This window comes from Haplochromis burtoni, unplaced genomic scaffold, assembly GCF_018398535.1.
Source record: "Haplochromis burtoni strain Fernald_Lab_line unplaced genomic scaffold, NCSU_Asbu1 Contig_116, whole genome shotgun sequence".
Taxonomy (NCBI): domain Eukaryota; kingdom Metazoa; phylum Chordata; class Actinopteri; order Cichliformes; family Cichlidae; genus Haplochromis; species Haplochromis burtoni.
The window spans coordinates 1,226,993-1,254,241 of record NW_024582477.1 but is presented as its reverse complement, the minus strand read 5'-3'; the positions used below and the strand labels follow the sequence as shown (position 1 = coordinate 1,254,241).

At 38.7% G+C, this 27,249-nt stretch overlaps 2 protein-coding genes across 2 annotated transcripts; one reads left to right on the top strand and one right to left on the bottom strand.

Annotated features, from left to right (window-relative positions):
- Window positions 1-19,453, top strand: zgc:85777 (uncharacterized protein LOC405871 homolog). The gene is made up of 9 exons (XM_005928571.3): window positions 1-235; window positions 8,820-8,940; window positions 13,879-14,008; window positions 14,834-14,940; window positions 15,067-15,234; window positions 15,428-15,601; window positions 16,002-16,163; window positions 17,585-17,735; window positions 18,541-19,453. Exons 1-9 carry the CDS (start codon window positions 32-34, stop codon window positions 18,629-18,631), a joined length of 1,308 nt encoding a protein of 435 aa, XP_005928633.1. The 5' UTR covers window positions 1-31; the 3' UTR covers window positions 18,632-19,453.
- On the bottom strand, window positions 18,966-21,644 carry bet1 (Bet1 golgi vesicular membrane trafficking protein). Its single transcript, XM_005928570.3, has 4 exons — window positions 21,475-21,644; window positions 21,202-21,308; window positions 20,969-21,025; window positions 18,966-19,728 (listed from the first exon to the last, which is right to left on the bottom strand). The coding sequence occupies exons 1-4, from the start codon at window positions 21,491-21,493 to the stop codon at window positions 19,573-19,575; spliced, it is 339 nt and encodes a 112-aa protein (XP_005928632.1). The 5' UTR covers window positions 21,494-21,644; the 3' UTR covers window positions 18,966-19,572.
- Window positions 21,645-27,249: the final 5,605 nt, after the last annotated feature.

Genomic DNA, 27,249 nt, shown 5'->3' with positions numbered 1-27,249 from the left:
CGCACACACGTACATATTGTTGTCAACAGAGATGGCGCTGCGCGAAGGAGCCCTGCGTTTAAACGTGCTGGTCAGAAGCCGTCATTTTTACAAGTTAACTTCACTGGGTGTTGGTGCCCGCTCGTTGACTGAGAAAGTGTCATCTAAACAAGTAAAGTCCAGTGCCCCAGAGACTGCGGCCGACCACTTAATCTACACACAAGAGCACTTTGCATTAAAGGAGTCCCTCAGAAAGGTATGCAGGACTGCTAACACCAGGAAGTTTTGAGACAACAACGAAAACACAGCATGTTTTTAGCGAAGAGACAGTTGCAACAGCAGTGTTATTCTCCCTAACATGACCCTAAAATCAGCGCGGGGGGCAGTAAAGTAAAAGTAGGTGAGAGGTCAGTGCTAGCTTGCTCCTCCGCTAAGCTGCGTTGACGTCTCCTGTCTGCTCTTCATGCCCACACAAAGGAATCAGGCGCCAGTGTTTAGGTCCAGCTTTTTAGTGCTTGTTACCGCTACATTTGAAAAGTAGTGTTATTTTATGTGTCCGCAAATAATGCATGTTTTGAAGGACAGAAGAAGAACAAGGCTGAACGCCAGGCTGGCTAAGGCTACTCTGTTTACAGTCACGAACACAGCCGCCGGGGTTGTGTCAAAAGGTGATTTCCGGTGTTTCCATGTGTTTTTTTTAATGTCTAATATCTTTGCTCATGTTGGTAAATAGGTTGTAGTTAACAGGAACTACTAATAGGTTATATGTGTTATAAAGAAATAACTGTTTTTGCAATAATCCACGTTCTTTTGCAAGAGACCGCGTTAATGTACCTACTTAGTGTTCTAGTGCAACCAATACAGTCCTTTTTGGCCACTTGAAATATCTTTATAGAAATGTTATGTTGTACTTTTTGCAATTTCTGCTGCCCTCTTGGTCAATCTCTCTTGAAAAAAACATTTTTAATCTCAATGAGTGCTTTTACCTGGATAAGCAAAGGATATATGAAAGTCTCTTTGCTAAAAAAAATGATTGCAGCTTCTACCTTGTGACCAGAAGTTGTTCATTGTTGCACAAATTGACTTGATATCATTCACAAACGATATGTTTGACAAATTATAGGCCAACAACTCATTTTCCATAGTTTAAATACTTGCAGAAGACTTTTGGCATATACAGTAAATTACTTTTTGGCACAACACCAGCTTGTATGGATTCATGACCTACCGTGCACTCCCACATCCTGCTAATTAATGTCAGCCCTGCTCTCGCCAACATGCACAGCATGTTTATATGTGTCCGTTCAGATTTGTTATATTCAAGGAGCTATTTAAGGAAACGGAAGGTTTTGATGTGCATGTTTATTTGTTAAATGAATAATCAGAAGCTGTGGTGTGGCGTGCTGGTGTGCACATTGATAAATATAAAACAATAAAGTAGTAAGAGCACATTTAAAAGTTATTTATATAGGATATTAGAGGTGAAATCTATGTTTTTCACCATTAGCCCTCTTTGAAGGACAGTTATGACTGTGCTCTGACTTAAGTCACATTTGGGGTCACAATGAAACCATTGTTTGAGGGGACAAGTCCCCATATGCCTGATATCAGTTGGTTTGTTGGTGGTTTATTTTTGTGTCTAGATAAATACTGATGGTGATTGGAGTAATGAGTGGGTCATGGCCTTCACATTAAACAGGTAATCAGGCCAATGTACTTTAGCCTAAACAGACCACATTTTTGTTTGTATCAAATAAATAGTTGGCTGGGAATCAAATAGTGCGTATCACTTATCTAGGAGCCAGAGCTGGTGTTCTTCCTCTGGCTATAGAGGCTGGCTGTCAGAATTAATCATTTAAGATTGTCATTTATGCTTATTTAATCATTTGTATGCTGATAAAGTATCCTATCCTTATTAGGTCTGATAAGAGTCTGTGTGCACTTGTGTACCATGAGATGAGCGGAAGCAGTCTCAACGTTATAGTTCCATTATAGCTTTTGAAACCACACTGTTCCATTTTCTTAAAAGTTCGAGAGTTCACACCTTTAAATATGTATTTGAGACATGACCTGTTGCAGGTCATGTCTTATAGTTTAGCAAGACGCTTACTTCTGCATACAGTTTAAGTTCATTGAAATTCGTATGTCTATGTATGGCTGGAAACACACACACACACACACACACACACACACACACACACACACACACAACACACACACACACACACACACACAGCACACACACACCACACACACACACACGCAATACAACGCCACGACAGTGACTGTTTGCTGTTAAGAATACTTAAGAGAAGATCAATTTGATAATTTGCATATTCAAGAATGATTGCTTGCTGACAATAAAAAGTGATGTAGCCAATAGAGGTGGGAATCACCATACATCCCACGATACGATATTATCACAATACTTAACGCACGATACGATATTATTGCAATTTTTAAAAATATTTTGCGATATTCAGATTCTGTACATAAAGGTAAACTTTATCAATATTCATTTTATCTAATATCAAAGTCTCACACTCAGTCTTTCTCTCATTTCAGTCAGTTTTATTGTTGACAAACTGAACGGTTTGTATTACAGTCTAGTCCAACTTAACTGAATGCAACCATCTGGTACAATTATAGCTATTCTGAACTATGCAATTTATGAAAACTATGCAGCCCTTCAGCAACTGAAGAATTTGAAAGTAAATTAAAACAAAATATAATTTTACATTAAATAAAAAAGTTTTAAACTTAATTAAAATAAAACATGTCTTAAATTAAAATAAGTAAACTGTCATGTTTATTGCTGCCAAAAAAAGTTAAACACATTTGGACAGTGAAGGAATGTCAGGATTCTTGCTCAGAAAAAGGATCAACATGCTCTGAAGTCAGAGCACAAAAACCTTTTTTGTAACAAAATATCGATTTCTGCTGTCCCTGTATCGATACATTATTAGCAAACAAAATATCCTGATACTACACAGTATCGATTTTTTCCCCCCACCCCTAGTAGCCAAAGGAATCAGTTGAAGTTGGTTGAGTTCAGGTGAAGGAATCTTTTCCTCAACTTTGACTGACTAACCTCGCGAGCCACAAAGACAAAGAGCTCTGTCTTGCCTTGTTTTGTTGTGCAGTTAGTTGGTCTCGTGTTCCAGCGGGGTTTGTGCCTAGATAAACCCAACACTGGCATTTTCAGAATTATTATTGAGGTTGTTGAAAACTAACAGTCACAGCTGTGTGATGGGGGAGAATCTGTTTGTGAGTCCAGTTTTATATTTTCAGTGACAAGCCCCTGAAATATTCTCTTGTACAGAAGACCTGAACTTTGGATTGTTGATTTGATTTAGTTTGTTTCTATTTGCTAAGTTTGTCTAAAAGGCCAGGCAGAGAAGGTGAGATGGACTGTTTTGCTCTTTGCTTAAGCAAGGGTAGGTTGTAAAGACACATTAAGTGAGGGTTTTACATTTTAACTGAGATAATTTAAAGGGCCTCGGGTGTCTTGGATTCATTTTGATGCCAATACAATTATGTATTGGCCTTCTTTATCAGAGATTTCTGGGTTTTTTGTCCCTTTGTTACAGTTTGTGCTTCCTGGCATTCAAAGCTTTGGGTTTTTAAGGGCCTAAATATTAGTAGCTCCAAATGATGGTATTAAAAAAAATGATAGGAACCATTAGTAATTAGTCTGACTCATTTAGAATTTCTATTACTATAGTGACATTGGCAACAAAGTCTGAAAAAATAACAATAAGAGCTTAATTTAAGGCAAAGCTGTTGTAGTAAATAGAAGGAAGTTTATTGTCTGACTAAACCTTTTAAGGATGCCAGAAGGTCAAAAATAAAATAGTACTGGGAAAACTGGGAAGGGTTTATAAAAATTAAAAGGAAATACAGGACAATAAGTTGGAAGTGCTGGAAAGGGAACTCAAGGGGGGCAGTTTATTAAAAGAGCCGTACTGTGTCAAAGGGGGTTTTAGGAAATCCTTTTGTTACTGCTGAAGGTTAGACGCTCACAACGCCAATGTTTCCACAACTAATTTAATACGAGTGGGTTCGTTTACATCTTAGAATCTTGCCGGGAAATTAGTTTTCAGAATTAGAATGACTACATCTTCAGTGCCTGGAAGTTCAAGTGCTTTAACAGATAAAATTAGCAAAAAATTATAGGAAGAGACTACTCACATAGACCTGTCAGACGGGAATTTCTGACAGGTCAACAAATACAAATATTTCTGAGATATTACACAACAACAATGAAGGTGATTGGCCTGTAATGTCTTTTATTGTTTTATGTAAGAAGTAAGGCTTTTTTATTTTCTATTTTTGTCTTGTAAAATTGGTCAATTTTTACATTTATTTCCTATCTACGTGGTACTTTATATTGTAAGGTAATATTAATACAATATTAAACAGAAACACAAACAATCAGACAGCCTACTATAAGCAAGATCATGGCAAAAGTGTGGAGGAAAAACACCCTTTTAACAGGAAGAAACCCTGGCAGGCTCAGGGAGGGGCAGTGTCTGTTGAGACCTACTGGGAGAGAGATGGGACAAAAGGCACACTAATATAGGGCCTGTTTATTCAAGACCTTGTATGTAAGGAGAAAGATTTTAAATTGAATTCTGGATTTCACAGGGAGCCAATGAGAATGTCAGTATGGGAGAAATATGGTCTCTGTGATCTAATAAAAGAAGGCAAGTCCTTCATATTTGTTTAACATGTGCTCTGACAGACATATCCTGATGAAAAAATGACTAATTTCTTAAAGTTCTACTGGAGGCCAAGGTGATGTCATCGAGAGTTAGTATCAGGTTAGTCACCATGTTTAGGATGTCTTTAGGACCCATTATAAAAACCCTTTTTTGTCTGAATTTGGAATTTGGATTTGATTTGTGTCATCTGGCTTCATATAGAGTCAAATATAGAGTGTCATCTGCATAGCAATGAACATATATTCAATGTCTTCTAATAATAATAATAAGCATTTGAAAAAAATGAAGGATAGAAATGGCATTATAATTAGCTGATACAGCTGGTTGAAGAAAAATGTTTACTTACAGTTACCTTAAAAGCCCATGGTACGTAGTCTGTTATTAATATATTTGATGTTTTGCATAGAGGATAATTTTACATTTTGCACTCAGAATATTAATTAAGCAGCAGAAAGATAGACAGATTGCTCATAGGCTTCAAGGTTTGTCACACTTAATCAAAGTAATTTGCCGGATGTATTGATAAGTTTTGAATTCATTATGATCAACAATAACAGTATTATCAAAATACAATGATTTTTTTGATATGGGCTGCATTGTATGTAGGGCTGCCACGATTAGTCGACTAGTCACGATTAGTCGACTATTAAAATCGTCGACGACTGTTTTAGTAGTCGACGCGTCGTTTGAAGCTTTGTAAGATCACAAAAGACGCAGGAATAAGTAGCAGGATTTAAGAGTGTAATAACGGACTGAAACAGAAGATGGCAGCACTGCATGTACAAGGATGCCAGCTGCCGTTAAACCCCGAAGAAGAAGAAGAAGCTGTGTCCCAGAATTCATAGCGCGGCCCAGCGCAGTTGTCAACAATGGCGGCAGCTAGTTAGTTTTAATATTACTCTTATTATTCTTTCTGGGTCACAAAATAAAGTTTAGCATATTTTCAGGCGAGAATGTAGCTGTGTAAACCTCAAATATCTGCTCAGTTTATCAAGACGCCACATATTTTCAAAGAGCTCTGACGTTTTCGGAGACGTCTGTTACCCACTAGCTCGATAGCTAGCCGGGGGCAAGGCTCACTAGAGCCCGTGAGAACACCGGACTCCCGCAAATCGTTTTCAAACCCACCGCCGTCTTTCGCTACTCAGGTTAAACATATATAAGTCACTTAGATAACTTACAAATGTTATTGTTTGGCTTTTTTTTAGTATTTTATTTGTACCTGAGTAAATCGGTTTGGCTGAGATTAAAGTTATAGTTTTTACACAGCTGAATAAACGTCAAGCAGACAGCTGATTATCAGAAGTGTGAGATGCTCGAGAATATACTCCGGTGTCCCGTTATATTTTAGATAGCAAGGAGCAGACGGCTGAGTTTATTAAACTTCACCGAAACAATCTGCAGATGTCATTAAAATTTAATAAACTATCATCTTGTCTTTATTTTTAGTTAGCACATACCTTAAACACTTCAAGCTGTAAGCTAATGATGGTTATATAAGAGCAGATGCTGCTGGTGCAATAATCTATACGTTTTATGTCCAATGGATGCATGATCTGATTAGTCGACTAATCGCAAAAATAATTGGTGACTAGTCGACTATCAAAAAAATCGTTTGTGGCAGCCCTAATTGTATGACATTCAATTATGATGTATGTCAAGGCGCAAGAAGAAAAAATACCCCTTCAGAAGGTCAAAAGCAAGAATGAGTCATCTGTTATTATTATTTTTGTTCCCATTTAATGAGTCAGGGATTTTCATGCACCTTCACCTCGTTTTTTTTAAACTTCCATTGACTTTAGACTCTTTCAAGACTTTTTCTCCAAATTGGACATTTAGTAAGACTTTTTGTTGCAATGTTTGTGACCTGACCTAACTACATGTCAGGTCAGTGATGTGAAATTCTTCTGTTATGTTGCAAAGGGACTACACAATAACCTTCATAAGAATTGGGTTGCTCCCAGATGACATTTATGTTTCCCTTTCCAGCGACAAATGGGCACTCCCTTTCCCTCCGCAGGTTCTGAACGTTAAAAAGAACTAGTGCTTCCTTTTTTTAAATGTTGGTTCTTGTGTTGAAAAGTTCTGTAAGTGAGCCTTTTTTAAAAGAGTACAGCCCAGGTATGCGCACTGTATCAGTGTCAAAGGTATCGTCTGTTTTCTGTTCTGTACGGTGAAATGATGATGATCGTGTTTTCTTTATTTCTCACCCAGAATGTTGCTTTTGGCTTGTTCAGTAGTTGGCAGGTTTGGGTTTGGGTGTTTTGGCAGCTGAGAATGACCGTGTGCGTGACTTTTTCCAATCCTGAAAAAAACAACAACTTCTGAACGCTTTAATACTGAACATTTAATCAAAGAAACACAAAGAAATAATCCAATAGTTTTGACTTCTCAGAGCTCAGTTTTATTGGCCGAGACTTGAATCTAATTATTCCCATTTCTACCTAATATGTCTTTTTTTTAAATCATTACTTTTTATTGGCTTTTTCCACCATTTAGAGCATACAGTACATAGCAGAGAAACAGTGAAGGAGCAAATAGTCATGGCTCTGTTGAAAACATGGCCCATTAAAGAAAGCTTATTAACAAATAGCAAGTGAAGATGCCTCAGTGGATTTTTAGAAACATTAAAAAATGGACGGGTACAGTTACACCACATAAGTTTTTATTTTCTGTGTTTACGTGTTAATTGATTCGCTTGCCTGGCAGCACTTGATGCTGAGGTTATTTTGCAGAAGATGTTGATGTTCTGTTAGACCTGCTGTGTGAGGGAGAATTGTTTTAGAAACTGACAAACATGGTACCAGATGAACTGTAACCCACACTATGGATGTAGCTATTCTCTGGGAAGCATTTGAGTTCATTGGTGCTTCACCATCTGGGGACCACTTCCAGGTGCTTGAAATGAATCATGGCACCAGAGTTCAATGATTTCACAGTCTGCTTGAAAAACTAGGGTGCAACCTGGTCTATACTCACTACAGACACTTTGATGACTCAGAAAACACTGTTAGAGGACACTGCAGCTTTCATTTGGATTCAGGAGACAAAAGCAAAAGCTGCTCTCAGTGTTGATGGATATTATGTAAATTTGAGTTTCAAGATGACCACAAAACATTTGTTCTTCGCATATAAATCATTATTTAGTTAAGTTTAGTTTAAAAAATAGCATGAAGCTAGGCTCACTTTTGTGTGTGTGTGAGTGTGTGTGTATATATATATATATATATATATATATATATATATATATATATATATATGTATGTTAGCATGTACCTCAACAAGTCATCATTTTACCTCTTAGATTATGAAAGTTGTCCCTTGACCACAGATGCAAGCTTTACAGCTTTTTCGTTCCACTCTAAAATCATAAAACATGCCACAGTCATCCTTCATTTTGAGGCAGCTGTATCCCGGGCTTTGTGGCTGAGTACATGGAGTGGCTGCTAACCCAAAAAGAATGCCATTGGTATGGGTTTCAGCACTGAGATTTAGTTTTGCATGCTGATCTAAATATTACTTTGGAGGTTTTTCCTGCAGTGCCAAGAACAAAATGATGGGGGAGAACACTGAGTCATTAAAATATTGGCATTCAATGCATAATAAAGATTTGCACAATATTAGCTTCCAGCTGCATCAGTACAAAAGTGCTCAGCATAAGCCCTCGAAACGCAAGCGTGCACTGATAGCATATACATGTTGAGAATAGCATGCCTTTCATGCTGTCGCTATATTCATTATGATTGTGGGCCAACCATATAATACTTTTTCTATTCATTGATATGTGATACCTTCTGTTTCTGTCTGCTTGAAGTAGGTTACGTAGACTTTAGAATATATGTGCACTACACAGCAGGAAGCCGACTATATATAAAAATCATTTTAAGTGCTTTCCCACTCTCATGTCCTTTAGGTCTTATGACACAGGAGACAAAAGAGCAGGGCTGTCAGCTGTTGTTAGAATCACATGATGTTTATAACAACAAGGAAGAAATGAATGCAAAACAAAACAAATGCTTAAAATTCAAAGAAACAGATATAAAGATTTCATGTGCACTGTAAAGTAGAAGTACAGATACAACATCATACCTCTCTTCTGTGGTGTTTGTGCCATAGCTCATCGACCAGGAGATCAACCCTTACGTCGATCAATGGGAAGCAGAAGGGAAGTTTCCAGCCCACAAGCTCTTCAAGATCTTAGGAAATGCAGGATTTCTAGGAGTCAACAAACCAGTTGGTAAGACACCTAATATTATCTTTCGGGTAATGCAGTAAACCCTTCTAATATCAGTTTCTAGGATAGTGTCCAGTCCTCACTCGTGTTTTTTGTGAGGTTTGGCATGGAATGGCACATGAGTGAAATGAAACCATCTGCGTTGTTGTTAGATCTCTTAGAGACTTGCAGTGTATGCTGGGATGGGTTCCAACACCTGTGATTTTGATAAACGACGAGTTTAATTATCTGGTGGGGTTCATGCATTGTTAGGAGGAGAGGGATAAGGAAAAGCTTTGTTTCATCAAAAGCCTCAGAAGCCTTTATTTTGGAGGAAGCTTGTTTTCTACGGCGAGATCTAAGCTATAATAGCCGTCGCACGAAGGTGCCAAATTTAGTGCAGCATTTTGCTTTTTTGTTGTGTCTTACACACGAGGGTATTTTTAGGAAATGAATAATAATAAAAAGATGAAAGAATGACTTTCTCTAAGCACGCAAAGTGCTAAAAAAAACAAACTGGCGTGGTTTTTACTTGCTTCCTATTTTCTTTATATTGACCTTAAAAGTATAAAGGCAATCGGTGCTCGGCTTATGTTTGCAATATGTGTATTTATTACACAAGAATGACTTTGGCAGTATTAGAGGGCATGTCGCGACACAGACTTTTGTCCATTTATATTTCTTGCTCTTTCCCGTTGGTAATCCATGCAGACGTGAAGACTGATTAATCATCCAGGCCTCAGTCTACATGATAAATGCTGCTTGGTCAAGCTGTTTATCTTGCCATTGCAAAAACCCCATGATGAATTTGTAACATAGCTAACATATCCCACAGCGCACTCCAAACCGAGGAATCCTCCGCCGTCTGCCCATTTTGACCATTTCTGCTTCAGCAAACATGCAGCACATCTCTTTCACAGCTGAATTCATGGTCCGTTTGCTTTTCTCTGCTTCTGACAGCCATTCATTATGAGTCGGGCTTACAAACGTTCCCACTGTGATGATGGGCGCTGGTGTCACAGCAGCATCCCACTACAGCTGTCTGAAACTGACTATCCTTTTTTCCAGATGTATATCCAGCTGGGTCGTCGCTGAGATGGTGGGAGGCAGTGAGAAATTTACAGTACAGGACCACGAAATGTGTGCGGTTCTATGTGTAATCCATTATGAAAATGAAACGAGACTTATGGGAAGTGTTTGATAATCAAAAGCAGATGTTTTATGTCTAGTGTATTGCATTACTCCCACAGTATAAGGTCAGTTTCTCTAAATTAATTAGCCACGTCTCGTCTTTTTTGGCATATTCGAGATCTCGTTCGTTTTCTGACATTTGACGGCGAATAGAAGAAAAGCATGTGAGCAACATTGTTGGACAGTGAGACGTTTGCACCACAAGCCTGTAGGTCAGAGAGAAGGGAGGGTGAGGGAATTAAAATGTGCTGACTACACAAGCATTAAGCATTAGTTGACAAGATTAGAGCGGAGAATCCTCGCAGTGAGAAGACACACTGTATGATCAGGTTGTAGATTAACTGCAATCACGTATGGTGCAAGAAACATGCTTAAGAGATGCCATTTGAAACTACAGCGTCAGCAACAGTCATTAAATGACAGTTGTTAAGGGCATCAAACTGGCATGGTCGAAAATGTATTCTTGCTGTGCAGCATATAGTCGGAGTGGTGCTAACATCAATATTGCTTTCTCCTGCAATAAAGAGAAAAGGATACTCCTGCCCAGTTTGTCTTACCACAGTGACTGCTTCATGACTCCTCGAGGTGCTGCAGAGAGTTAATTAAATTCAGAAATAATTAAAACTGAAAAAGCATGCTTAACTACGCACACTGTCACCACAACGCAATGATTTTCTGCTTTTGTGTCATGTAAGGGGTATTAGCTCCTCATTTGCACAGACATCATGACGTATCATATAATTGTTTTCAGTCTGTGGAGTGTGCATCTCTTTAAAATCCCCCAGGAAACATGGCTGACATCTGTTTTCTGCACAAACAATGCATTTTACACCTTTACTCATTCGTCTTGCTGAATATCTTTTAATAATAACGGAAAAAAGATCAACGATTCCACTCTGTGAAAATGCATGCTGTCAGAAAAACAACAATAAGCTGTTTATGTGTACCGCACTGCCGACTAATGAAGCAGACTCTCACACAGTTCTGTATTGTGTTAATTGATTCCGACGCTTGGATTACAGGAATGGGAAAAAGGGATTTAGGAGTCTGTTTAATTTAGATGTTATTCATCAAGTGAAAGAGAGACGTGTTTGCCCTTGATGAGAAAAGCGCTTAAGCTAAATACAGTGCAATACAACTCTTCAGAAGTACATAGCAAAGAGTCAGTCATTGCAAAAACATATTTGTAGTAAAAATGTGAAAGCGTGTTGCGATCGGGCAGCTTGTTCCTCAATGCACGGGAACAAAACTCTGCACAGCAAACAACTGAAAGGTATCTTATGCGTAGTAAATATAAAGCAGTCACTAAAAGATTTGCATGAACTGTTGAAATGTTGTGACACCATTTTCGTTAGTTTTCCGCAGTTGGTGTTGACATTACAAACTGTAGGTTTTAAAGGGCTGTGCAGGAAAATGTCAAATCACTCTAACAGGAAGCCCAAAATAGGAATTAAAGAATATTATTTAAATGCAGTAGTGACAGTGGTAGCTTAACATTTAAGAAGCATTACACACTGTTGACTAAATAGATCTAAGGCAGGGCTTGAATCTCATATTCTCAGTTTTTTTAAAAATAGGAATCAATAAAAGCCATAAAGAAAATCCCCCCGTGTGCAGTCAGAAGACTTACTTTCTGCTCTTTCTCCCTGCACAAGGAAAGACATTTTAACCTTTCAAAACACGAGAACAGGAAGTTTTCCCAAGGCAGCCACGTTGAGGAAGAAGAAGAGGATGACCCTTGGCTCACTGACTATTTTCCTTTTCCCTGACAGAGAGGTATCTGCTGACCGTACGGTGGAAATGGCCCTGTGTCCTGCCTGACAGATAGAACCTGGCAGCCCGCGCGTTTTCCCCTTTCACTGAGTGTTTTTCGTGCAGGATTTGAAAGGAGTAACCTTTCGGTGAGACTCGTATGTCCAGGGTGTTACTTTTCTCTCACTTTTTCTCTTCGCCTATACTTTGATGAATACCTTACAGAAGGTTTTTCTGTCCAGAAACATTAGCACAGTGGTTTTAATATGACGTGACACTGTAATGAGGACGATAATGATGCACGCGTTCGCGACTCGACAAAGCAGCACAGTGGCACCTGTGTCCATTGTAATAGTTATTACAGGACAGTATTGCAGAAGGGCTTATGATGGTGATTCATCTTTCCTATCCAGGGACAAGTGACCTGTTTTATTATCGGGTTCCTCATATCAATATTAAGTTCAGAGAAATAAAAGAAATAACAGTGTGTTACACCCATCATCGCTGCAGTGTCTCTGTGCTGCACCTTCAATCCCCAGATTCTTCATCCTTGTGTTTCTCCTTCACGTGGCGCTCCACCCTATGGGAGCCTATAGCGAGGAACATCTGCTTCCCTGAGCAGACATATGTGTATGGGTTTGACATTTGTGACAGGATTTTGCTTTGTTTTTCTTCTGCTTGCTTGTTCAACCAGACAGCCTGCTGTTTTGTTTAAAGTGGGATAAACCTCGGTGCTTCCCTTCGTTCACATTAACCGCTGCAGGGTTTCCAGGGCTCAGGGACTTATCTCTGCACAGCTGCACCTGTTTCCTCTTATTTTTGGCTCCCCCACTCCCTTGTTTGCTTGTCCCTATATATTTTCCCTTTTCTCTGTCCCAATTTATTTGACTCTTTCTGTTATTCGCTGTCCGTCTTCGACGTTCTGACAGACGGCGCTTTCCATTATTCCCCAACTAGTCTGGCAGGTGATATGAAACCACTTTTCTTGAGTTGCCAGCCTCTGTGTGGTAAATTCACTCATAATTATTCATTGTCAGTCAGTGCTGGTATCCATCATTCAGCTGCTGCTGTGCTGTATTTAGTAATGAGAAAACAGCACCGAACATTCACGAATGCTTAGTCTTCTTACATTTGACTGTCTGGTCATTATCATCAGGACATTTGTCCTAAACGAATAACTGTCAGGTTAAATCTGCTTGACCAGCATGATAATTGAGGGATTTTTTAAATTATTTATATATATTTTTGTACTGCAGAATGACAGTTTATCTTCATTGTGTTTTTTCTTTTGACAGGATTTGTTTGCCAAACCAAGCTGAGAGAAAATTCATTATAAATGCGGGTACATCAGCTTCCTGCTTCCATGAGTAACAGATAGAAATTGGTCCTTTCGCATTAAATATGTAATATAACACCAGGTGCTTCATTTTAATTGAGGATAAAAGGCAAAATAAAGATAAGGGATGGGTCTTGGTGAGGACAACTGACATAAATGTGTGTTTTAAACACGTTTATTATACAGCATTCAGCTCGATTACAGACCTTTGCTCTTTGGAAGTATCCCCACTGCCACAATGGAAGAAAATAGACATCAGTTTTTGGTTTCTTTACTTCTTTTTTGCAAATGGGTCGTTGAAGAGATCAAGATCCGATTAGAGATGGTAGTAGAACACATGAGCTACTGATCCCCCAGCAGTGCTTTTTACACATAATTACAGATAACACCGTTAATCATAACACCCTATAATTAATCTGAGTGCATGCTCCAGTGCCAACAGATCACAATGTTATGTATGTATACCGGCGTATATTGCGCGTGCATGTGTGAGCGTGGTGATTTTAAAGATAGAGGATAGATGGAAGTGACACAGGAAAGGATTTGTAAGCCATTCTTTCTGCCTCTTTGTGCTTCGCAGTAAGGATCCACATTTGTTTTTCTTAAGTTTAAATGACTAAAAAAGTGATACTCATGAATACACACGATGCGCTGAAGCGTTAAATGTGTTTTGTCTTGTGCAGAATATGGAGGCTTGGGCCTCGACTTCAGCTTCAGCGCAGCAGTGGCAGAGGAGCTGGGCAACATCCGCTGTGGAGGAATCCCCATGGCCATCGGGGTACAAACTGACATGACGACTCCGGCGCTGGCCAGGTACAAGCCTGCAAACCTAGCGTCACATTCTCTGAATCCATTCTTGCAACGAACGTTGGTGCTTTGCTTGCTTTTGTAACTAATCCCCTGCAGTGGGGAGGATGGTCACACGGGAACAGAGAAAATAAAACTCCTGTCAAAACTGTGGATAATATCGTAGTAACTTCTTGTCAATAATCTTTAGATCAAAGATAGAAAACACTTAGATTTATGGAAAAGTACATGAACTGTGTGAACGGCATTATTTTTTTTGATTTCTCTTAGTCAATGGTTCCTTCTTTTATGTAACATGTAAAACAGTTTTCTTATATTTTTACTATTATTAAACTAGTAAATACCTCTAGTGAGCAGCCATTGATCAGAGTTACACTCCCTAAGCTGTATGTTAATTAATATGCTTGGTAATACTTTGTTTCGCCCATTTGGTGTGAAGCAAATTGTTACCAAGCATACAGGACCTTGGCTTGTTACGTGATATCCCTTTACTTTAACTCTTGGTGACACAAGACAAAAATTCAGTGAAACAGACAGTCAGAGTCTCGGGAGCTTAATTAGAGGATCTACTCTCGCCTGCGATGAGGTTTAAGTAGTATAAAAGAGCTGCAGATGAGTGGGAGTGATACCATGTGAGCTCACTCCCACTGGAGCTGTAATTGCCTCAAACATGGCAGTGTTTTTTTTTAAAAGCACACGATCTGCCACAGTTACACGAGTTTGACGAAACTCTCATTTGACACTGTCCTAAAAATACTGGTAGAAAATAAAACAACAGATGGAAAAACAAAGAGACGGCGTCACATAGTCATTGTGTGTTTGTGTTTGCAGGTTTGGTTCGGACGAGCTTAAGAAGGAGTTCCTCCTTCCCTCCATCAGTGGGGACAAAGTGGCCTGCCTTGGAGTGAGTGAGGTTGGAGCTGGCTCTGATGTTTCGAGTGCGTTTAATATTATATCTTCTTCTTCTCCAGTATCTTTAATTTCCATTAAGGGTTCATTTCTAGTCTTTTAATCTGAGGTTTCCATTTAAACCCCAGTTTTCTGAACACTCAACCACTTTTCAGGTATCAAGACCAAGGCAGTGAGGAAAGGTGATGAGTATGTGATCAATGGGGGAAAGATGTGGACCACCAACGGTACCCAGGCTGACTGGATGTGTCTCCTTGCCAACACCAGTGACGGGCCCCCACATAAGAACAAATCACTCATATGTCTACCCATGAACTTGCCAGGTAGGGTTAGTCGATTTGTTAGATGGCAAAAGACATTTTCTGCAGAAATCCACTATCTGTGATTCATTTCCAAGTTCACGATTGCGCCTGTTTTTGGAAAGCACATAGATTGTTTAATTTTGCGCCCTAAAACAACTTATTATATTGTATTGCATGTTGACGTTCTTTCTGTTTCCTGTCTGTTCCACCAAAGGAGTGCACATTGCCCGAAAGATTGATAAACTGGGTATGTGGTCATCTGACACAGCCGAAGTGTTTTTCGATGACGTTCACGTGCCCTGTAAGAATGTTATCGGCCAAGAAGGCATGGGCTTTACCTATCAGATGCTTCAGTTCCAGGAAGAGAGGCTTTGGGCAGTGGCCAATAGTAAGTGGACTTTACTCAGTGAAGCTTATCTTACTTATTACTCCAAGGATATGATGTCATCTAAAGTTTACTTTCACCCATTCTCCCCCACATCAGCCTCCTACGGATTTTACTGGAAGTTTGCGCAGTTTATGCTCTATTTCAGTTTCACGTTTAGTTTTCAGATAAATGAGGAGTTCAGGACACATAGTTCTAGTAATTTGTAAAGCAGTTGTTTGCTTTTGATTTGAATCAATGTTGCCTTGGGCAGAATGTGTAAGAAACTATTTGTGCTGTTTTTACTGGATCTGACGCTCGTGTTAGCCTGTCTGGCTTGGTTGATCCAAACCAGAGTGTCTTCAGCAAAGGTAGATAACACATTTTAGCGGAGGTGTTAAAAATAATCCCGTGTCACCTCCAGTCTTGACCACTATGGACAACGTCATTCAGGAGACCATCCAGTACACACAGCAGAGGAAGATCTTCAAGCATCCCGTCCTTCATCACCAGGCAGTTCACTTCAGGTTGGCTGAGCTGCAGACAGAGGTCGAGCTGCTCCGCTCTCTCCTCTACCGTGCTACAGGTAGTTTCACTTAATAGACAACATAAAGCTACATGCTAATATTAGCTCAGTAATGTAGGCACCTGGGTGACTTTTAATTAGTCCTAAGTTCAGAGCAGTAGGATATATGGAAGACGCAGGAAATGTGATAGCTGTATGTTTGCATTACTAATAAGAAAACCTTGGACTAGTGTACCACAATGACATTTTATTATTATTTGATTTTAGAAACTGCACTCTGAAAGCATAAAGTACTGTGCAAAGGAGCTTTATTATGTTTGGCTTCAAGCAGCCAACTCCAAGAGTGAGTGAATCCCCATGGATGTCCACTGGAAAATGATCAGCTTACCAGCAGGAAAGAATATGATTAATGGCATTTTCTATAGAAGTGCTTAAACAATATGATATATAATAATATATCATTAAAGGTATCACAGTATTATTAAAGATTTTAATAAATGTAAGCACAGATGATATGACGTTTTCCTATTCATTTGTGTTTTAGCTTAATTTTGCATTCTGATTATTAACGTGCTTATTTCCAATTTTAATATGCTAAGTAGTATTTTCTGTTTTGTATTTTCTTAACTGATTTTTTTAAACGTTTCTTTATGCATTTCTGAAAGACAAGTACGTGATGTCACAGTCAGATCCTGCCATCTTTTTTTTATGAAAGAAAGCTACTTTCATCTGCTCCCTACAAGGGCTCACCACAGAACCCAGAGCTCCACATACTTGATTTGGCAGGTTTTTACCCCGGATGTCCTTTGTGATGCAACCCCCCGAGAGATTTGTGCCTCCGCCTTGGAACGAACCAGACAAACCCAATTCCAAAAAAGTTTCTCAACTTTTTTTGGAATTGTGTTTGTATAATAGCAGGTTGAGAGTGCATGAAGCTTAGTGGACAGCAGTGGCTGCATTCTGGCACGTGCCCAGCACTGCCAGAATGCAGTCCAAGTGCTTCACATGGCCATCTTTATAATACGAATGCATGTCTGCATCCGTGGGGTCGCTGTCCAAGCTCTTGTGATTTGTCTCTCAGTTTAAAACCCCCTCAGTGGCCAGTAGCTTTGGGTGAATTCATCAGACTGGGAACAGTTCAAGTCAAAATTTGCTTGCCCAGAAAGCAGAGCTCCCTGCGACTGTTTGGTGCAGGTGTTTAAGCGCACACACAGACACACAAACCCTATTTTTTTCAGACACTGAAACAGGAGAAATCATGTGGCTCACACATGTTCCTCTAGAGGGTTCCTACAATAGAGGCACTGATCAGTTGCACTGGGAAAAGGCTTGAATGGGGCAAAACATTGAATCAGAGCCAGACACATCTGAAACTGAAACACATTTGTTTTATTGTCTGTTTTCCTCTTTTCATTCTGTCCACCTGGACATTTTTTACACTCTTCCCGGCTCGTGGCTATCCTTTTGTTTTCCCTCTGCAGCGCTGTATATTAAAGGCAACGATGTCACCAAGCTGGCATCCATGGCCAAATTAAAGGGGGGACGCCTTGCCAGAGAAGTGGGCGACAGCTGTCTCCAGTACTGGGGAGGGATGGGCTACACCAGTGATGTGCTAGTCAGCCGATTTTACAGGTAAGATGAAATGAGGCATGAGACACGCTCACTCTAACGTAACTAATCTTATTGTCATAATAAAATGATAAAAATGCAACGTAACCAGGTAGCCACAAGTTACTACTCTCTGCAAAACAGAAAAAAAATATTATATCTAACCCAAATCCATGACTCAGCAGCTACTGTATGCACTTTTGTTAGGATATATTATTTCTATGGCACCAGCATTCAATTTTGTTGCAGGTCTTTAATTAAGCCTTCTGATTAATGTATATTATTGTTTATTGTTTAAATATAATAGTTAAGGTATATCATTTATGATTTAATGTGATTTCTTAATAATTAATGTTAAAATTGCAAACATGATTGGCTTCACTTTATTAATAATGCTTGAAAATTCTCGATGCATGCTCAGTCATCCAGGTAAGGACATCCCAAAAATGATATTAAATCATTATGCAAATGTTCTGTTTATAAGGTCGGGGAAACCTGCAGTCAGCGGAGACTGAAGAAGTCCCTTGAATGAGTCACGAAACATTTCTCCCACTGAAAACGCTACAATCAGATGAACAGAAGCAACTTTTACGGAATGTTTGAAAACTTCTGAGGCCCCGTTATTTAGTGCTTAATCAAGTAACACTTAGTTTCAGATTCCTAAGTCTTTGTTTTGCACGATGCTGACATCTAGTGACAGGGCAAATAATGCAACCGGATTGTGTAACCAAAAGTGACTGAACTTTGGATCATTTAAATGACTTACATGCAGCTTCCGGTTTGTAATTGTGACAGAAAAAAACAAACAAGAAATTTTCCTTCTCTGCAGGGATTCCAGGTTAATGTCAATTGGTGCAGGAGCTGATGAGGTAATGCTGGGAATCATCTGCAAGTACATGGACACACTACCTGGCAAGTGATGTAATCAACGCTAACCCCAGTGGGAAAATCACTTCTGATTTGTGCACTTTGATCAGTTACTCAGATGAGGAGATTTTGCCTTTTTAACAATACTGTATGTGGTCATAAAGACATCCTCATACAGTCAATCACACAGAATAATGAAGCCCCCCCCCTTCCTTGTCTGTACACACGTGCAACAATGCAGTTTTGGTTGTATGTAATTTGTTACTTATGTAATTATTGTTTAGAATTAAGAAAAATAATGTTCTTTAATAAAAATTGTTTTATGTTTGAGATTTTCGCACTGAAGACATTTCAGCACATCCAACAGCATGAAGTTACACCAGCTAATCCAGAGCATAAAATTTGTTTATTTACATTAATATTTTTACAATAAAGATGAAACAATGACGTACACTACTGTCGCACGTGTGGTCGTCTTATGACAATAGAATGTGTCCTTTCACCCTTAAAAGCGCATACACTAGATTATGCAGATCATTCTATAACTTGTTCAAGTTGAACTCAGCTGATTGCTGAGAATTACAGTTCTCGACACTGCCGTATCGTCTACAGTCATAAATCATGCTCTTCTCAATCCAGGTTAACTAGTCAGATATTAAGTATAAACACCGTAAATACTGATATTGTCTGCTTCATTTATGCATACAGTATGCACTACATTTCCTGTGATTATTGATTTTCTCAGACATTGTCCTAAACCACTTATACTTTTTAGTACTCCTTTAAAAAAGCATTGGTAGGCCTTTCTACACTTTTTCTCGAGTCATTGTTTGAAAGCCTGACACTGTGGCACATATTAAAGTGTAATGACTTAATAAAAACCAAAACAAAACAAAAAAACACATCCCTGCCTTTTCTCTTTATTATCCTGGTCTGGTTCAGATGTGTTATTGAAGCACAAACTGGAAGAGCAAAGTCCAATAAGATCCTCCTATCACCTCAACCTGATAAACCAGTACAGGACAAAGAAGACGAAAAAGCAGAAGAGCAGCATGTAGCACAGCAGTTTGGTCTGACTGCCCCGGGACAGCTTCTTGACTCTGCCGATGGTGGCACCAAGCAGGCCGCCCGTGGAGTCAAAGTCTGTGTCCTAAAGTGAGATGCAGAGAAGAAAAGTGGTAAATAGACCGATTCTTATATAGCACCTTTCTACTCTTGAGTATTCAACGCCAGGTAGGGCAAAAGACATTTTCTGCCATCTAACACAATATGCGAAATCCACCCATTCACACAAGCACTTTCTTCTATGATTTCAAGTGCTTACAAACCAACATTCACAAACATTCATACTCCAATGGATGAGTCAGAATGATGCATTAACTTAGGGTTAATATCTTGTCCAAGGATATTTAGCATGCTGACCAGGGGGAGCCAGGGATCAAGCCACCAACCCTATGATTAGTAGATGACCTGCTCCACCTCCTGAGCTACAGCCACCCTGACTACATGATTACAGAAGTCCAGCGGAGAACAATATCCAAGTGCTAGGAGACATTTCTGAAGTTTACAGTGATGGTATCTGAATCATTTACTGAGGGGTTTCTTAGTGACTTCTGACCAATAAGTCAAACCGAGTAGTGCGGTGCTCTGAACGGATAATTGGAGGTGAGCTTCCCTCCCTCCAAGACATCTACAGGAAGCGCTGCCTGAGGAAAGCGGGGAGGATCATCAAGGACTCCAGTCACCCCAGCCATAAACTGTTCAGACTACTTCCATCAGGAAGGAGGTTCTGCAGCATCCGGTCCCGTACCAGCAGACTGAGAGACAGCTTCTTCCACCAGGCCATCAGACTGCTGAACACGTCATAGACACCTCAGCTTCACTACTGGAACTTTAACATTATGCACTCCATACTGTACAGTAATGCCACTGTTTTGCACATGTCTCAACTTTGTATATTTTTATATATTTTATTTATTGTTTACTCTATTTAATTTGTAAAATATGTGTACACACACACACACACACGTAGAAAAATATTTAGTATACACATCCAGGAATGCATATACTATTATATATTGTACATATATTTATTAGTTTCAGATGTAGCCATTCTTGTATTTTGCTTGTTTACATTATTGTATTTTGCACAACTCTGTTGCTTGTGGAGCTCGCACACAAGAATTTCACTCACATGTGCTGTACCAATGTACCTGCACATGTGATGTGACAATAAAAGTGATTTGATTTGATTTGACAACATAAAACAACACATAAAGCAGAAAAAAATAGCTCCCTACCAACCTCAGACAACACTAAATGTTGCTTCTTTTTTATTTATTTTTTGCTGTAGCAGCAAGTGGTCCAGCGTACTCCAAAGTAAAACTCACCATATCGTCCAGCATTGTGTTCTGGTATTTGACTTCTGTGCCAATGTCAATGGAGAGCTGTAAAAATCAATTCATTATGATTACGAGACTTGTAAAACACAGTAATTGAAGAAATTGGGTTACATTTTGAGTACATACAGAAACCGTCGAATCATTTATATTAAACTCTTTGCTGCAATATTTACTGACTGTTAAACATAACAACAAAACGCTCGTAATCAGCAGTTACTTACACTTTTTAAAGCGTTGACTTTAGCCCTGAGTCCCTCCTGTAGGTGTTCATTTTCTTCCTCGTATACACTATATCCACTAGCCACATAGTTCCCAGAGCCTCCTTCACCTGTATTAAAATACATTAAGCATTAATGAAGCGTTCATGAACAACAGAGTACTCAGAGTACCAAACAACAAACATTTGTTAACATAAGCTAGCTTTAGTTAGCTAGTTAGCAACAAATGCTACGTATGAGAAAAGAAAAGTTTTGGTTTAATTGTTTGTTCCTTACCCAGTCCGGCGCGCCTCATTTTGACCCGACCGAAGCTAACACTGTCCAATGGTTTATGTTAAAAGACTAAATAAGAAGGAAGTTCGACTTCTGATTGATCCGGTAACTGTAGCACGTCTGCTCACAACACAAACGCCACGACACCCTACGGCGGCCGACGAGGACAAATGGAGAAAAACGAGTAAAAAGGAAAACCGTATGTGAGCTTGTATATGAGCTTCAAATATAATTACTATTAAATCAGTTTCAAAAGAAAAAATATAAATTGCTCATATACAATTTGAGCAATTGTATATGAGCAACCCTGTTACTGTCATACTGAATATCCATTCAGTTTCAATACATTACAATAATAATTAATTTAGATTAATTTATGCAACTTTCAAAATCTACCTTAACTTTTCAAGGTGTGACAAATAAATACTCAGGAAAAATAACATGTTGTTTAATAATATTTATATGTTTGTGATGTTTTTTTCTATAAATTTCTTTTATGTACAGTGTTGCAAATCACTGTTAGTTGGCAGTGGAAATGGAATATAAATGTAGTAAATGTAGTGTAATTGTTAGAGTGACACTCAATCTTATAAGAAAACATTGGAAAAATACAAAATATGTCATAGAGGTCTGACCTTTATACTATACATGGTGTTAGTAATCGCCTAAATCATGTCACTTATTTTTTTTATAATGTTTTTATTGTCAAGTAATTCCCTGTTTTGTCTTTTTATTTTCCACACTGAATAGGTTTCAGTAACAGGGTTGCACATATGTTATAGAATACAACTTGAAAGGCCCACACAAAAATAGTCTGATGTTAATTTGTCTGTGTACCCTACAGTGTGTCCACAGTGGGGTTGTCAAACTTACTTTATGTCATGGGCCATACCATACAGCCCAGTTTGATCTCAGGTGGGCCAGACCAGTAAAACCTCTGCATAAAACAACACCCATCTAAACTGTTTCCATTCTTTAGCTGTCAAGAAGTACTTAAGAAAGCATAAGCATCAGAGAAAGACACCACTTACTCAATTCCCCTTGATATTTTCCAGACGACGGAAGGTATTGTTTTGGGTTTTCTTTGTTAAATTATTCTTTTCATTTAACGGATGAACAATTTCAGAAATCTTCATTAAAAATAATTGCGATTTCCAAAAAAACATGTTATTTTTTCTGTTCTCATTCGGTATACAAGATTGCTTTGAAGAGCACAAAACTTTAATATGTGGACTTTCTTTACTCGTGTGTAGTAAAGCTGACAAAATAAAACGAAAAGCAGTGTATTTTATTTAAAAATGTAATTATTTCACTGCAGTTTTCACAATTTCCAAAGACATCCAGTGGGACAAATTGGAGCCTTTGGAAGGCTAGTACTGCCGTCCGAGTCACATATTTGACGCGGTGCTCTAAAGCATATCGTCAAGTGTGTATCCCTGCAGGGAAATTTTCAAAGGCTATGTAACTCACTTTAAAATTTGACAAACCCACTAACAAAGGAAAGCTTTTCTCACAAGTAAGTATATCCACATCAGGCTTTAGTCTGTGTGCCTCAAGCCCGTTGTGAGGTGACAGTATTTAAAGAGTTATAGTCATATATCGAAAGAAGCCAAAGTAACTCGGCTTTTTTCTTTTTTTAATGCAATATAAAGCTTATGTTGTCCCTGAATTGCAGGAAAAGAACCTGCAGGAATTTTGCATAACTGTCCACCAGTCTCTGACTTCAGATCACTGTAATTTTTGACCTCTCTTCCAAGCAGAATTCCTTCCCTTACTTCTCACGACTGAAAGCAGTCAGATGCACAAACATCCCACAAAATTTCACTGGGATCTAAATCTTGGCTTTGACCACTATAAGCCATTCCATCACTCTCCATTTGTCCTTTTTTTCAACCATTTCATGGTGGATTTGCTACAGTGCCTATAGGATTATGATGCTGGTAAAAGGTCCACTTCCTCTTCACCTTAAACTTTCAGACAGATCGGCTCAAAAGATCTGAAAGCTCTTTGATGTGAAACTGAATCAAAGTGAATGCAATCTACACATTACCCACAACAAAGTAACCCTAAACCAACAATTCCTCCAACATGCTTCACAAACATCTTCCCTGGAAAAGCTGTTTTTTGTCCGTGCCCAACAGATCCTCTGTTATTGTAACCACAAAAGTATATCTTTTATTATGTCTAGACAAAGTTATTGTAAGCAGTCTTCACCTGTATGTTCAATAGCAAGCTTAATATTATTTTCAGACAATAAAACCATCCAATTTGTGCAGTCTCTTTCTGAAACTTAGACACCAACAGCAGCAGCAGTGACCTGCAGATCCTGTGATAATATCTGAGAGTGCTTGAAAACTTCTCTTTGCATTAAAGGGGTCAAATCTGCACTCAGACTACAGAGCAGCAGAAATGTCACTTTTCCCTACAGCGACTCATTCATTTCAAATAATTTTTAGATCCCCGAATGCCAGACCCCTACCATTTTTTCCTGACAACTTTAGAGATTTCTTCATATCTTGCCACACTGACATCAAAAGACTTTATTAGCAAAGAGAGTCACAGGCTCTGGATGTCAGAGGTTCTAATCTGAGCGCCTGATTCTCATGCAATGGGTCTGAAGCTGTGATAAATGTAGGGTGTTTTATATGACAGATTTTTTCCTTTACATTATGAATATGAATCTGTGTCAGTTTCTTGTGTCTCTTGTGTTAGTATTCCTCCTTCAGGGAGGGAGGATGGATAAAGCACATTAAAAAAAACAACTCACATTAATCAAAGTGTTATAAAAAAAAAGGTAGAATGGGGAAAAAATACAAAAAACCACCAAGGGAATAGAAAAGAAATAAATGTGTGTCAGTGGGTGCTAAACATATACAGTTGTGTCCAAATAAGGCACAGGAAACACAAAGAGCAATCAGATGGACTCAAATGACTGATTAGTTTTAAGTCTAATTTTAAAAGACTCACTGGACCCCGTGGACATAGAACTGTTGATGATGGAGAGGCTGCTTGGAACAACAAGTACACAGTGTCTTGTGTGCAGGTTGTGGATTTTATGGAGGAAACAAACCTAGCAAGGGAGAATAGTGTAGTGGGTTGAGGCAGGTCATAGGTTAACTGGTTATTAAAAATTCAGGACAGGTGCGTGTATCAGTGTGAATGGTTGTTTTTACCTGTGTTAGTCCTACAAAAGACTGGCAGCCGGTACAGGGGGTGTCCTTCTGTTCTCTCTATGATAGCTGAGGTGGGCTCAGCTATCATAATTAAAAATATTCTACAGGGACTCATATTATGTCGAGACTGCACTAGCTTTAATGAAATTCAATGTTGTTTGAAACTTTTCTTGCGTGTTCATCTGTATGTGCTCTGGATCTCTTCTCATAACATAAAAACAACAGTCATCATTCATGCTTTTGGTTGCCAAGCTCATGGGATTTGCACGCTTCGACACAAAGACATACTAAATATAGGAAAACAGTCTAAAAGAAGAAAACCGCTGATTCTTTTTTGCATCTCATGACCATCTTTTAAACACTGCCAGCCTAAAAGTGGTACACGTCAGCAGGCAAACACAGACAGATGTTTTCCTGTGAAGAGTTTTTAACGCAATCACCATAAAATGGAAAGAAATCTTCTTTGTGGGTTGAATAACACGGACTTACTGACACATCCATCTGCACTGCATGGGACAGAAAAGAGTTTCTCAATATTTGCAAAATCCTAGAGGTGCTGTTTAGCAGTGATGAGCTTTTCTTATCCCCTCATACATCATCGCTCACCTAGCTCTGTGCCAATATCGTAGGAGACAGCTAATATGATATAAGAGATTAGAATGACTTTCGTGACGTTAATTTATTCCAATCCAATATCTTATAAATACATAAAACTTTAAGCTCCCCTCTGCCATAATGCATTTCAATGCCCCAGCAGTCATCTTTTTATGTTTCAGCCAACGGCTTTGCTGTATGCATGACCTTGACATGAGTCAAAGAAAGGGAGGATATTGATTGAACAGTGTGCACCAGTCTCAGGTGTCTTTGTGTATCTGAGAGGATTGGATTTATTAAAAAGATCTTTAGAGTGGAGAAAGGCTTCTGGATGTCTAGAAACTGGCATTCATCTTCAGTGAATTGCGTGGATGCAGAACAGCCTGGCTGCACTGATCAGCATGCACAGTCCCTGAGCCGTTCTTCACAAACAGTACAGTTTGCACTTTGCACAGATGTCTTTTCATCCTCTTGAGATATCTAAGAGTTTTCAAATGGTGCTTGAAATCTCCACAACAGATTTGAACGTGCTGTGGTAAACAGTACTGCAGTGAGGACGTTTATAGCTCCCAATTTAACAGACTCTAAGATTCTTAAGAACTTATTATATAGTATCTGTAATAATTAGAAGAAATTGTTAACATTTTATAGAAAGTGCTATTTTTGTTGAAAACAGTGTGTACTGTTTTCTAGTCTGAATACTGCATACAAAGTCATTACTTACGGTGAAGATAAATACACTGCTCGATAACATAGGTACAAATGGCTAAAGTGGCATATCTCAGAGTTAAAGTGTGGAAAAAATGTCAATTTGAGCTTTTTCTGGTGTATTTTGTGGGAACTATCCAGGTGCTGGTACTTTCAAGAACACCACTGATGCTAAATGCTACAGCTAGATGTTTTCTTTGTGATAAGAACAATTAGTTTGGTGTTTAAATGTTAGCTTGATTCATTTCTGACCGCTAATTATTTCTAATAAATTCCCTGTTTTACAAAAAAAGAAGAAGAAAAAAGCAGTTAAAAATGTTAATATTAAAGCGCATTTTTATAAGCAGGACAGGTTCCTGCTTAAAAATCAAAGCTACTGAGACCTGATCACTGCGACTGACTTCTCAGATCATCTGATCAAGCTCTCTTTATTGTTCTGTGCTCTTACTTTAAAACCAGAGGTGATCACATATTTGAGCCTCAGCCTGTCAGGTCGGCTGAATCTTTAAACAACAGCTGAAAACTCATTTTGATTGGTTAGTTTTTCCCTAATTCTTTCTGCCATTGTTTGGGACATAGTTTGCATGTATGCAAGCATGTATGTTGGAATGAATGTCTGACTGTATGATTGACTATGAGTCTTTATGATGAGCATACTTTATCTTTAATGTTATTAGCAGCAGTAGTGGTTGAAGTAAGATGCCAAATCACAGTTATTTGAATATTATGTTAATGTTCATTAGCAGTGACAGAATGATTTTCAGACTCTTTCGCAGAGAACTCCAGTGTGTCGGCTCTTTGTTTCTTTGTTTCATTTTTGTTTTATTTTTTGGCATTTCACTTTATTCGACAGTGGAGACACACAACACAGTGGTCGCCTGCTCACCCACTGAGCTAAACCAGCATCTTGTATTTTTAGTTTTAAACAGAGTTTTGACATATTTCTAAATTTATTTGTGCATTATTGTTTTATAACGGTGTTATAACAGTGTTTTAGTGTGAAAATTCCCAGTATCCCAAGTTAGTTCACGCTACCAGCTTTTCTTGTCAACATTTAGGTAAAAAAGGATAAATGGTAGTTGGATAAATTATGCAATGGCTGCTCTGCATATATGGAAAAAACATATTCCCTGAACCCACCTATGTTAAGTATTGAGGATAATCCCCAGTCACCTAAGTATGCATGCCATTTGATGAGACAAGGCTATAATTAGCTGAAAATGAGAAGTGCTAACCTATCTCTGCACCGCACCTCTCTGGATGCTGCTGAGGCTTAACAATATCTCGCTCGCCCTGATTAGCA

Coding starts and splice junctions, on each gene's coding strand:
- zgc:85777 (XM_005928571.3), top strand. CDS start 32: ATGGCGCTGCGCGAAGGAGCCCTGCGTTTAAACGTGCTGGTCAGAAGC. Junction 15,235..15,427: donor TCTACCCATGAACTTGCCAG/GTAGGGTTAGTC, acceptor GTTCCACCAAAG/GAGTGCACATTGCCCGAAAG. Junction 16,164..17,584: donor TCTCCTCTACCGTGCTACAG/GTAGTTTCACTT, acceptor TTCCCTCTGCAG/CGCTGTATATTAAAGGCAAC.
- bet1 (XM_005928570.3), bottom strand. Junction 21,026..21,201: donor AAGTCAACGCTTTAAAAAGT/GTAAGTAACTGC, acceptor TGATTTTTACAG/CTCTCCATTGACATTGGCAC. Junction 19,729..20,968: donor ACACAATGCTGGACGATATG/GTGAGTTTTACT, acceptor ATCTCACTTTAG/GACACAGACTTTGACTCCAC.